Source organism: Bombina bombina, chromosome 2 (assembly GCF_027579735.1).
Source record: "Bombina bombina isolate aBomBom1 chromosome 2, aBomBom1.pri, whole genome shotgun sequence".
NCBI lineage: Eukaryota > Metazoa > Chordata > Amphibia > Anura > Bombinatoridae > Bombina > Bombina bombina.
The window spans coordinates 869,463,284-869,476,714 of NC_069500.1; the positions used below are offsets into that span (position 1 = coordinate 869,463,284).

Here is a 13,431-nt window from a genome sequence, read left to right on the forward strand (position 1 = left end):
CAGCAGAGCTGTAATATAGCTCCTCCCCTAACTGTCATAGCCAGTCATCCTCTTGCAACTCTCAACAAGCTAGGATGTTGTAGGAGAGAGTGGTTAAATATAGTTTATTTTCTTCAATCAAAAGTTTGTTATTTTTAAATAGTACCGGAGTTGTGCTATTTTATCTCAGGCAGTAAATGGAAGAAGAATCTGCCTGAGGTTTCTATGATCTTAGCAGGTTGTAACTAAGATCCATTGCTATTCTCACATATGTCTGATGGGATTACACAGATGAGGTAACTTCAGCGAGAGAATGGCGTGCAGTTTATTCTGCTATCAGGTATGTGCAGTTATAATTTTTTCTAGAGATGGAAAACACTAGAAAATGCTGCTGATACCGGATTAATGTAAGTTAAGCCTGAATACAGTGATTTAATAACGACTGGTATCATGCTTACTCCCAGGGGTAATACCCTTATGATATTGCAATATAAACGTTTGCTGGCATGTTTAATCGTTTTTATATATGCATTGGTGATAAAACTTTATTGGGGCCTAGTTTTTTCCACATGGCTGGCTTACATTTTGACTAGAAACAGTTTTACTGAGGCTTTCCACTGTTATAGTATAAAAGTTACAGTTGGTGCAGTTAAAATTACAAACTGTGACATCCAGCTTCCCTCAGGAGTCCCCTGTATGCTATAGGACATCTCTAAAGGGCTCAAAGGCTTTCCAAATTCGTTTATTGGGGAAGGTAGGACCACAGCTTGCTGTGGCAGTTGGTTGTGACTGTTAAAAAAAAACAAAAAAAAAACCGTCTATTTCGTTTTTTTGATCCGTTTTTTGAACTAAGGGGTTAATCATCCATTTGCAAGTGGATGCAATGCTCTGCTAGCCTATTACATACACTGTAAAAATTTCATTTGATTTACTGCATTTTTTCACTGTTTTTCAAATTCTGACAAAATTTGTTTCTCTTAAAGGCACAGTACCGTTTTTTATATTTGCTTGTTAACTTGATTTAAAGTGTTTTCCAAGCTTGCTAGTCTCATTGCTAGTCTGTATAAACATGTCTGACATAGAAGAAACTCCTTGTTCATTATGTTTAAAAGCCATAATGGAACCCCCTCTTAGAATGTGTACCAAATGTACTGATTTCATTTTATGCAATAAAGATCATATTCTGTTTTTAAAAAAATTATCACCAGAGGAATCTGACGAGGGGAAAGTTATGCCGACTAACTCTCCCCACGTGTCAGACCCTTTGACTCCCGCCCAAGGGACTCACGCTCAAATGGCGCCAAGTACATCTAGGGCGCCCATAGAGTTTACTTTACAAGACATGGCGGCAGTCATGGATAATACACTGTCCGCGGTATTAGCCAGACTACCTGAACTTAGAGGTTAGCGAGATAGCTCTGGGGTGAGACAAAATGCAGAGCATACTGACGCTTTAAGAACCATGTCTGATACTGCCTCACAATATGCAGAAGCTGAGGAAGGAGAGCTTCAGTCAGTGGGTGATGTTAATGACTCAGGAAAGATACCTGATTCTAATATTTCTACATTTAAATTTAAGCTTGAACACCTCCGCATGTTACTTAGGGAGGTTTTAGCTGCTCTGAATGACTGTGATACCATTGCAGTGCCAGAGAAATTTTGTAGACTGGATAAATGCTTTGCAGTGCCGGTGTGTACTGATGTTTTTCCAATACCTAAAAGGTTTACAGAAATTATTAATAAGGAATGGGATAGACCAGGTGAGCCGTTCTCTTCCCCTCCTATTTTTAGAAAAATGTTTTCCAATAGACGCCACCACACGGGACTTATGGCAGACAGTCCCTAAGGTGGAGGGAGCAGTTTCTACTCTAGCAAAGCGTACTACTATCCCTGTCGAGGACAGTTGTGCTTTTTTAGAGCCAATGGATACAAAATTAGAAGGTTACCTTAAGAAAATATTTATTCAACAAGGTTTTATCCTACAGCCCATTGCATGCATTGCCCCTGTCACTGCTGCTGCGGCGTACTGGTTTGAGTCTCTGGAAGAGGCTTTACAGGTAGAGACTCCATTGGATGACATACTTGGCAAACTTAGAGCACTTAAGCTAGCCAATTATTTTATTTCTGATGCCATTGTTCATTTGAATAAACTAACGGCTAAGAATTCTGGTTTTGCTATACAGGCGCGCAGAGCGCTATGGCTTAAATCATGGTCAGCTGACGTGACTTTAAAATCTAAGCTACTTAACATTCCCTTCAAGGGGCAGACCCTATTCGGGCCTGGTTTGAAGGAGATTATTGCTGATATCACGGGAGGAAAAGGTTGTGCCCTTCCTCAGGACAGGTCCAAATCTAGGGCCAAACAGTCTAATTTTCGTGCCTTTCGAAACTTCATGGCAGGTGCGGCATCAACTTCCTCTAATAATAAACAAGAGGGAACTTTTGCTCAATCCAAGACGGTCTGGAGACCAAACCAGACCTGGAAAAAAGGTAAGCAGGTAAAAAAGCCTGCTGCTGCCTCTAAGACAGCATGAAGGAACGACCCCCTATCCGGTAACGGATCTAGTAGGGGGCAGACTTTCACTCTTCGCCCAGGCGTGGGCAAGAGATGTTCAGGATCCCTGGGCGTTGGAAATTATATCCCAGGGATATCTTCTGGACTTCAAAGCTTCCCCCCCAAAAGGGAGATTTCACCTTTCACAATTATCTGCAAACCAGATAAAGAGTGAGGCATTCTTACACTGTGTACGAGACCTCCTAGTTATGGGAGTGATCCATCCAGTTCCAAAGGAGGAACAGGAACAGGGTTTTTACTCAAATCTGTTTGTGGTTCCCAAAAAAGAGGGAACCTTCAGACCGATTTTGGATCTAAAGATCTTAAACAAATTCCTCAAAGTTCCGTCGTTCAAGATGGAAACTATTCGTACCATCCTACCACTGATCCAGGAGGGTCAATATATGACTACAGTGGATCTAAAGGATGGTTATCTTCACATTCCGATACACAAAGATCATCATCGGTTTCTCAGGTTTGCCTTTCAAGACAGGCATTACCAGTTGTAGCTCTTCCCTTTGGATTAGCTACAGCCCCAAGAATCTTTACAAAGGTTCTAGGGTCGCTTTTGGCGGTCCTAAGGCCGCGGGGCATAGCAGCAGCCCCTTATTTAGATGACATCCTGATACAGGCGTCAAACTTCCAAATTGCCAAGTCTCATACGGACGTAGTACTGGCATTTCTGAGGTCGCATGGGTGGAAAGTGAACGAGGAAAAGTGTTCTCTATCCCCACTCATAAGAGTTTCCTTTCTAGGGACTCTGATAGATTCTGTAGAAATTAAAATTTGCCTTGACGGAGTCCAGGTTATCAAAAGCTTCTAAATTCCTGTTGGGTTCTTCATTCCATTCCGCACCCTTTGGTGGCTCAGTGTATGGAAGTAATCGGCTTAATGGTAGCGGCAATGGACATAGTGCCGTTTGCACGCTTACATCTCAGACTGCTGCAACTATGCAGGCTCAGTCAGTGGAGCGGGGATTACACAGATTTGGCCCCTCAACTGAATCTGGACCAAGAGACCAGGGATCCTCTTCCCTGGTGGCTATCTCGGGTCCATCTGTCCAAAGGTATGACCTTCGCAGGCCAGATTGGACTATTGTAACAACAAATGCCAGCCTTCTAGGTTGGGGTGCAGTCTGGAACTCCCTGAAGGCTCAGGGATCGTGGACTCAGGAGGAGTCTCTCCTTCCAATAAATATTCTGGAACTAAGAGCGATATTCAAGGCTCTTCAGGTTTGGCCTCAGTTAGCAACTCTGAGGTACATCAGATTTCAGTCGGTTAACATCACGACTGTAGCTTACATCAACCATCGAGGGGGAACAAGAAGTTCCCTAGAGATGTTAGAAGTTTCAAAAATAATTCACTGGGCAGAGATTCACTCTTGCCACCTATCAGCTATCCATATCCCAGGTGTAGAGCACTGGGAGGCGGATTTTCTAAGTCGTCAGACTTTTCATCCGGGAGAGTGGGAACTGCATCCGGAGGTATTTGCACAACTGATTCTCTGTTGGGGCAAACCAGAACTGGATCTCATGGCATCTCGCCAGAACGCCAAGCTTCTGTGTTACGGATCCAGGTCCAGGGATCCCAAGGCGACACTGATAGATACTCTAGCAGCGCCCTGGTCTTTCAACCTGGCTTATGTGTTTCCACCGTTTCCTCTGCTCCCTCGACTGATTGCCAAGATCAAGCAGGAGAGAGCATCAGGGATTCTGATAGCACCTGCGTGGCCACGCAGGACCTGGTATGCAGATCTAGTGTACATGTCATCCTTTCCACCATGGTCTCTGCCTCTGAGACAGGACCTTCTACTTCAGGGTCCTTTCAACCATCCAAATCTAATTTCTCTGAGGCTGACTGCCTGGAGATTGAATGCTTGATTTTATCAAAGCGTGGCTTCTCTGAGTCAGTTATTGATACCTTAATACAGGCACGAAAGCCTGTCACCAGGAAAATTTACCATAAGGTATGGTGTAGATATCTTTATTGGTGTGAATCCAAGGGTTACTCATGGAGTAAGGTCAGGATTCCTAGGATTTTATCTTTTCTCCAAGAAGGTTTGGAAAAAGGATTGTCAGCTAGTTTCTTAAAGGGACAGATTTTTGCTCTGTCTATTCTTTTGCACTAGCGTCTGGCAGATGTTCAGATGTTCCAGACGTTCAGGCATTTTGTCAGGCTTTAGTTTGAATCAAGCCTGTGTTTAAACCTGTTGCTCCACCATGGAGCTTAAACTTGGTTCTTAAGGTTCTTCAAGGAGTTCCGTTTGAACCTCTTCATTCCATAGATCTCAAACTTTTATCTTGGAAAGTTCTTTCTTTTTTTTTTTTTGGTAGCTATTTCCTCGGCTCGTAGAGTCTCTGAGCTATCTGCCTTACAATGTGATTCTCCTTATCTGATTTTTCATACGGATAAGGTAGTCCTGCGTACCAAACCTGGATTCTTACCTAAGGTGGTATCTAACAAGAATATCAATCAAGAGATTGTGGTTCCATTCTTGTGTTACACAATCTGGACGTGGTCTGTGCTTTAAAGTTTTACTTACAAGCTACTAAAGATTTTCGTCAAACATCTGCTTTGTTTGTTGTCTACTCTGGACAGAGGAGAGGTCAAAAGGCTTTGGCAACCTCTTTTTCTTTTTGGCTAAGAAGCTTAATCTGCTTAGCCTATGAGACTGCTGGACAGCAGCCTCCTGAAAGGATTACAGCTCATTCCACTAGAGCTGTGGCTTCCACTTGGGCCTTTAAAAATGAGGCTTCTGTTGAACAGATTTGCAAGGCGGCGACTTGGTCTTCGCTTCATACTTTTTCAAAATTTTACAAATTTGATACTTTTGCTTCTTCGGAGGCTATATTTGGGAGAAAGGTTTTAAAGGCAGTGGTTCCTTCCATTTAAGTTCCTGCCTTGTCCCTCCCTTCATCCGTGTACTTTAGCTTTGGTATTGGTATCCCACAAGTAATGGATGATCCGTGGACTGGATACATCTTACAAGAGAAAACACAATTTATGCTTACCTGATAAATTTATTTCTCTTGTGGTGTATCCAGTCCACGGCCCGCCCTGTCATTTTAAGGCAGGTAATTTTTAAATTTAAACTAGAGTAACCACTACACCCTATGGTTCCTCCTTTCTCGGCTTGTTTTCGGTCGAATGACTGGCTATGACAGTTAGGGGAGGAGCTATATTACAGCTCTGCTGTGGGTGTCCTCTTGCAACTTCCTGTTGGGAATGAGAATATCCCACAAGTAATGGATGATCCGTGGACTGGATACACCACAAGAGAAATAAATTTATCAGGTAAGCATAAATTGTGTTTTTGATGACAGACTCAATTCTCCTTGGCATGGAGGAAACCAGTGTCCAGGGTGTTCTGCCCTTCTTCAGAGATAATTTTTTTCAGCTGCTCTTTGCTGGATGGGTTGTGTTGCTCTACCATTCTCTTTATACCCCAAAGGTGTTCTACTGGATTCAAGTGAGGTAACTTACTTGGCCAGATCATAGTTTTCACTTGCTTCTCCTTTAGAAACTCCTTTGTTATTTTGGCAGTGTGCTTTGGATAATTATCATGCTGGAATATTCGTCCTCTGCCAAACTTCTGAAGACTGGGAGTCATCTTGTCAACCAGTATTTTGGTATATTGCAGGCATTCATGGTGTAACCTATAAATGTCATCTCCCCAACATCTTTTGCAGTCATGCAGCCCCATATTGTCACACTCCCACCTCCATGATTCACTGTTGGGATTATGCATTTACTGTAATAATCCTGACCAGATTCACACCAAACATGATGCACTCCATCTGAGCCAAAACATTGTATCTTGGTCTTGGCCATCTTACCAAATAATGTGCTCCCAGTATTCATCAGGCTTTTCATGTTGTTTAGCAAAGTTTAATCTTGCATTTTTGTGCCGAAGAGCAAGCAAGGGTTTTTTCCTTGGATGCTGTCTAAAGAAGTTGACATTATGCAATGTCCCTAGCACTGTCTGAGCTGTCACAGAAACTCCAATTTCTATTGATAATCCCTGAGTCAAATCTGAAGCGAATGCCTGTTGCCTGTTTTTCCGAGCTAAATTGTGCAAAGAGTGCACTGTCCGTGGCGTCATTTTAGGACGACAGCCACTGCGGCTCTGATTTTTGGCACTGTGTATCAATCTATACCTCCTGATTACTGCTGCAGCTGTGTTTTGACTGATTTTTAGTTGGTCACCAATCTTCCTGTATCCTTTTCCATCTTTGTGAAGTTCACAATCAGATTTTTCAATTCCTCTGGCAATTCTTTTCCATGTGGAGACATGATGCAAACTTGCAGATAGACACAGCCTATTGGTCAAAAAATAGACTGTTCTGGTAGCTATGCTCATACAATTAGGTTAATTGGAAATCATAGGTGTACTCAGTTTTGTTTCAGTGATCTAATTTGCGTGTCAGTGACTACAGGTGTATTCACTTTTGTTGCATTAAGTTTCTACTTTGTTGTCTGTATTTTCAATATAATCTTTCTAAAGTATTTGTTCTTGATTGTTTATAATCAGAAAGACTCTACTTGTCAACTTAGAAATAAAACAATTATTGAGAGGGGATACAATTTTAAATAATTTGATATTGCCCAGGGTATACTCACTTCTGTTGCATACTGTATATATATATATAGAACAATCTTATTCCACACATTCCACACATACCCCAGGGTAAAAATAAATGGAAGCGCAAAAAAACATAGCAATAAATACAGTGCTACCATATTAGGGTAAGAATCCCCTATTTAAGTGATTCTTTGTAAAAGGATCAGTTAACTACACTTATAATCAAGAGCAAAGTCTTAATACTTATCAACTGAGAAGTGAAAAATAATCTGATCAACCTAACTTTATTCTAAAAAAGAAACTAAAGAAACTAACTTGGATATTTTAAGAATTCTGTCCAACAGGTGCATTTTCTATCTATCTATCTATCTATCTATCTATCTATCTACAGGGAGTGCAGAATTATTAGGCAAATGAGTATTTTGACCACATCATCCTCTTTATGCATGTTGTCTTACTCCAAGCTGTATAGGCTCGAAAGCCTACTACCAATTAAGCATATTAGGTGATGTGCATCTCTGTATTGAGAAGGGGTGTGGTCTAATGACATCAACACCCTATATCAGGTGTGCATAATTATTAGGCAACTTCCTTTCCTTTGGCAAAATGGGTCAAAAGAAGGACTTGACAGGCTCAGAAAAGTCAAAAATAGTGAGATATCTTGCAGAGGGATGCAGCACTCTTAAAATTGCAAAGCTTCTGAAGCGTGATCATCGAACAATCAAGCGTTTCATTCAAAATAGTCAACAGGGTCGCAAGAAGCGTGTGGAAAAACCAAGGCGCAAAATAACTGCCCATGAACTGAGAAAAGTCAAGCGTGCAGCTGCCAAGATGCCACTTGCCACCAGTTTGGCCATATTTCAGAGCTGCAACATCACTGGAGTGCCCAAAAGCACAAGGTGTGCAATACTCAGAGACATGGCCAAGGTAAGAAAGGCTGAAAGACGACCACCACTGAACAAGACACACAAGCTGAAACGTCAAGACTGGGCCAAGAAATATCTCAAGACTGATTTTTCTAAGGTTTTATGGACTGATGAAATGAGAGTGAGTCTTGATAAGCCAGATGGATGGGCCCGTGGCTGAATTGGTAAAGGGCAGAGAGCTCCAGTCCGACTCAGACGCCAGCAAGGTGGAGGTGGAGTACTGGTTTGGGCTGGTATCATCAAAGATGAGCTTGTGGGGCCTTTTCGGGTTGAGGATGGAGTCAAGCTCAACTCCCAGTCCTACTGCCAGTTTCTGGAAGACACCATCTTCAAACAGTGGTACAGGAAGAAGTCTGCATCCTTCAAGAAAAACATGATTTTCATGCAGGACAATGCTCCATCACACGCGTCCAAGTACTCCACAGCGTGGCTGGCAAGAAAGGGTATAAAAGAAGAAAATCTAATGACATGGCCTCCTTGTTCACCTGATCTGAACCCCATTGAGAACCTGTGGTCCATCATCAAATGTGAGATTTACAAGGAGGGAAAACAGTACACCTCTCTGAACAGTGTCTGGGAGGCTGTGGTTGCTGCTGCACGCAATGTTGATGGTGAACAGATCAAAACACTGACAGAATCCATGGATGGTAGGCTTTTGAGTGTCCTTGCAAAGAAAGGTGGCTATATTGGTCACTGATTTGTTTTTGTTTTGTTTTTGAATGTCAGAAATGTATATTTGTGAATGTTGAGGTGTTATATTGGTTTCACTGGTAAAAATAAATAATTGAAATGGGTATATATTTGTTTTTTGTTAAGTTGCCTAATAATTATGCACAGTAATAGTCACCTGCACACACAGATATCCCCCTAAAATAGCTAAAACTAAAAACAAACTAAAAACTACTTCCAATAATATTCAGCTTTGATATTAATGAGTTTTTTGGGTTCACTGAGAACAGGGTTGTTGTTCAATAATAAAATTAATCCTCAAAAATACAACTTGCCTAATAATTCTGCACTCCCTGTATCTATCTATCTATCATCTATCTATCTATCTATCTATCTATCTATCTATCTGTCTATTTGATTTTCCCAGAATAATTATAGCCATCATACAGTTACTAATCAAATGATTAATGAGTAACAGATATTTTGTTGTTTATAGTGCCTGAGATTATATACCATAGTCTGTCAAGAATATTTATTTATTTAAAAAAAAATATTTGAGAGCTGCTAGCAGAAAGCTGGAGCAAGCAATATGTGAACCTTCTTTTTACATTTCTTTTACCATTTTTATATTGAGAAATTATTTTTTTAAAACTGTACATTCATACTCCTATGTCCTCAATTATTATTAAATGGATAGGAAAGTCAAAATGAAACTTGCATGATTCAGACAGAGCGTGTCATTTTAAGACACTTTTAAATTCACTTCTATTTTCAAATGTGCTTCGTTCTCTTAGTATCCCTTGTTAAAAAATGAATACGCACATATCAGACACTAGTGGGAGCTGCTGCTAATTGGTGCCTGCACACATTTGTCTCTTGTGATTGGCTAAATAGATATTTTCAGCTTCCTGTCAGTAGTGAAACGCTGTCCCTTCAGCAATGCATAACAAGAGAATGAAGAAAATTTGATAATAGAATTAAATTGGAAAGTTGTTTAAAATTGTATGTTCTATCTGAATCATAAAAGAAAATTTGGGGGTTTACTATCCCTTTATTATTATTAGTTTTATTATTATCATTATTATTTTTATTATTAGTTTTATTATTATTAGTTTTACTATTATTATAGTTATTATTATTAGTTTTATTATTATTATTATATTTATTATTATTATTAGTAGTTTTATTATTATTATTATTATTATATTATTATTAGTATTATTAGTATTATTATATTTATTATTAGTAGTAGTTTTATTATTATCATGTGTATGTACCTTTTGAATAAATTATGTGAAACTGTTAATTGAATTTTAAACTACCCCTTCAGTCTGTCTTTAAACTCATGCTATTTTTTATTTTTTTATTTATGCCTCAGATTCCTTGATATATTACTTGCAGAAATTTCTGCACAATAATTATTATACGTACCACAATGTTAGTAAAACCGGTTACTTTCCATTCCATGATACCCATTCACTCACTAAATTTATAACATAATATCTTATTCAGTTCCTTCTTTTTCTTTGAAGTGTGCATTTACTCCATTTTTAAAGTGTCTCCAACCATGTAAATGTGGTAATAATTTGCTGTCTTCATAGCAAATTCCTGATGTCAGTTCATGATGTCAAGAAAAAAAACAAAAACCATTCTCACAGTATTTCCAACATATAAAGTAAAACCCTCCTGTAAAATATATTATGCACTATTTAGAAAAATATTTATGGGAAACCTCCCTTCTGGCTTTCATGTGTAGTAATATTGTTGGCTTCAAATTACATTAAATTCCACTTTAATGCATTCATAGTATCTATAAGAAATTGTAAAACATATGCAAACAAATTAATGTTACAACGCATTTAAAATTGCAATTTTGTTTGCTAAATTTGTTTTGTTTTCCAATCCCAGGGTGGTATTTACCTTTTTCCTGTTTTTGTGGCTAATTAAACACCAGACAGCAATAAAAAAAATTGTTATAATTAAAGGGACACTAAACCCAATTTTTTTTCTTTCGTGATTCAATTTTAAGCAACTTTCTAATTTACTCTTATTATCAAATGTTCTTCCTTCTCTTGGTATCGTTATTTGAAATGCAAGAATGTAAGTTTAGATGCCGGACCATTTTTGGTGAATAAACTGGGTTATTCTTGCTGATTGGTGGAGAAATTAATCCACCAATAAAAAAGTGCTGTCCAGAGTTTTTAAGCAAAAAAGAAGCTTAGATGCCTTCTTTTTAAAATAAAGATAGCAAGTGAACGAAGAAAAATTGATAATAGGAGTAAATTAGAAACTTGTTTAAAATTGCATACTATCTGAATCACAAAAGAAAAAAATTGGGTTCAGTGTCCCTTTAATTACCGGTAAACTGGCCAAATTAAATAATGAATGTGCAGTACATTTCTTACCTTCATATTATAAATAATTTTATGGTGAATCATGTTTGGCTAAAGTTTGAATTGAATGTACCTTTTAAATATTCCTTCCTTACTTTGTAAAAAAAAACACACATTTAATTCCCCCCCCCATTAATGTTAGTCAATATATTAACTTACATGTTAACAGCACAAATAAAACCACTACAAATGATGACAGTGTAGTACTTGGTGCAATCTTTAAACCCAATCCCCAGACGTCTGAGTAGGTTTTACGTTTCAAGTGAATGCTAATAAAATGGTTGATGAGTTCACACGGACTTCATGAAAGATACATAACCACAGCTACTGAAAATGTGAACTGTTATTAGTTTCCCTTATGTTAGCAGACTTTTATTTTGAGATTTCTGTCATTCTAGGTGTTTTGGAAATATTTGCTGTCTCTCAGGGGATTGTAGGCATAAGAGGAGTTTTCAGCAATACCTTCTTAGCCATGTCAAAGAAAGGAAAACTTCATGCAATTGTAAGTAGCAATATTTCATCTGAACTGCAAGCTAATTTCAATTATGTTTTGGTGTAACTGTGATTTTCTATGTCTACACGGACAGACAGACAGATAGATGATAGATAGATAGATAGATAGATAGAGAGATAGATAGGTAGATGATTGATAGACAGAGAGAGAGGTGGCACCTGCTATAAAAGCTTAACATCTTCATATTATGCATTGCTTTTAAAACAAATGGCATGTGCATACAAACAGATATCATTTCAAACACTAATACCTATGCTTGCTTGTTATTGATCATGTAAGCAGAAAATTACAAACAGTAAAAGCAGATTTATAGCCTGCCTGTCCGAAAACCTTGACATACATACTTTGTTTTTTATAACCTTGTGACATGAAACGAGCTCCAATAATGTTATATTATTTTCTAAAAATAAAAATGCAGCAGTTATATTTATAGACAATTGTTCACCATGTGTGACTCTAAAACATTTTCAAGACGTAATGAACATTCTTGTTCTTAACCCCTTATGCATTATTAAGGAGACAAATTGTTAAAGGGATATAAAATCCCAATTTTTTTTCTTTCATGATTTAGAAAGAGCACACCATGATTAAAACAACTTTCCAATTTAATTCTATTATCCAATTTGATCATTCTCTTGATATCCTTTGTTTAAAAGCATATATAAATAGGCAGAGTAGCTGCTGATTGGTGGCTGCACATAGATGCCTCATGTGATTAGGGCATCTATGTGCATTGCTATTTTTCAACAAAGGATATCTAAAGTATGAAGCAAATTAGATAATAGAATTAAATTGGAATGTTGTTTAAAATTGTATTCTCTATCTGAATCATGAATGAAAAACTTTGGGTTTCATGTCCCTTTAAGTTTACATAAATTACTTAGCTCTGCCAAAACAGCTTCCATTCTTTGCAAGTGGGGAAGTCATCTCTGTGTACATTCACTAATATAATAATTCTTGTATTGGCACCTCAAAGGATACAAGTGTGCCCACAGCTAATACAGGAATAAGTCACAAGAGAACGCATTAAAGAGACACTGAAACCAATTTTTTTCTTTTGTGATTCAGATAGAGCATGCAATTTTAAGCAACTTACTAATTTACTCCTATTATCAATTTTTCTTCGTTCTCTTGCTATCTTTATTTGAAATAAAAGCCATCTAAGCTTTTTTGGGTTAAGAACTCTGGACAGCACTTTTTGATTGGTGGATGGATTTTTTCCACCAATCAGCAAGGACAACCCAGGTTGTTTACCAAAATGGGCCGGCATCTAAACTTCTTGCATTTCAAATAAAGATACCAAGAGAATAAAGAAAATTTGATAATAGGAGTAAATTAGAAAGTTGCTTAAAAATTCATGCTCTATCTGAATCACAAAAGAAAAAATTTGGGTTCAGTGTTCCTTTAAGAAGGCAGTTGAAAGCCACCAGTAACACGGTTACCTTTGGAGCTTTCAAACAAAAAGGAGTAGAGGTAAGCACTTTAAGCAATATAATTAGCCTCATTTTACAATTGCTTAAATTGGTAAGTATTGGTATGTTCCCCTAGCATTTTTCTTCCCAAATACCGATTTTTATAAGCAAATTTGGAAATTTAGTTGTGTGGTTTCTATTCTTTGAGGGGTGCAAATCAATAATGTGTCTATATGGAGGTTCTTGGAAAAGCTATAATCAGCATTCCTTATATTTGGGACTATATTGGCATATCCTTTATGCACTATTCACATTGTGTATATTTTATATAGATTAAGAGTGTGCATTCTGATTCTTTGTGAGGGTCCAAATGCGGAAGTGGAGTGCTGCTCGTAACGTTCG

General features: G+C 38.1%; 1 protein-coding gene across 1 annotated transcript in view; it reads left to right on the forward strand.

Moving 5' to 3' along the window:
- The window catches only part of FGF5 (fibroblast growth factor 5), a 96,497-nt gene that overhangs the window by 12,417 nt on the left and 70,649 nt on the right, over positions 1-13,431 (forward strand). The window contains exon 2 of the mRNA XM_053700131.1: positions 11,502-11,605. Coding sequence (XP_053556106.1) covers positions 11,502-11,605 — 104 coding nt within the window. The remainder of the gene's footprint in view (positions 1-11,501; positions 11,606-13,431) is intronic.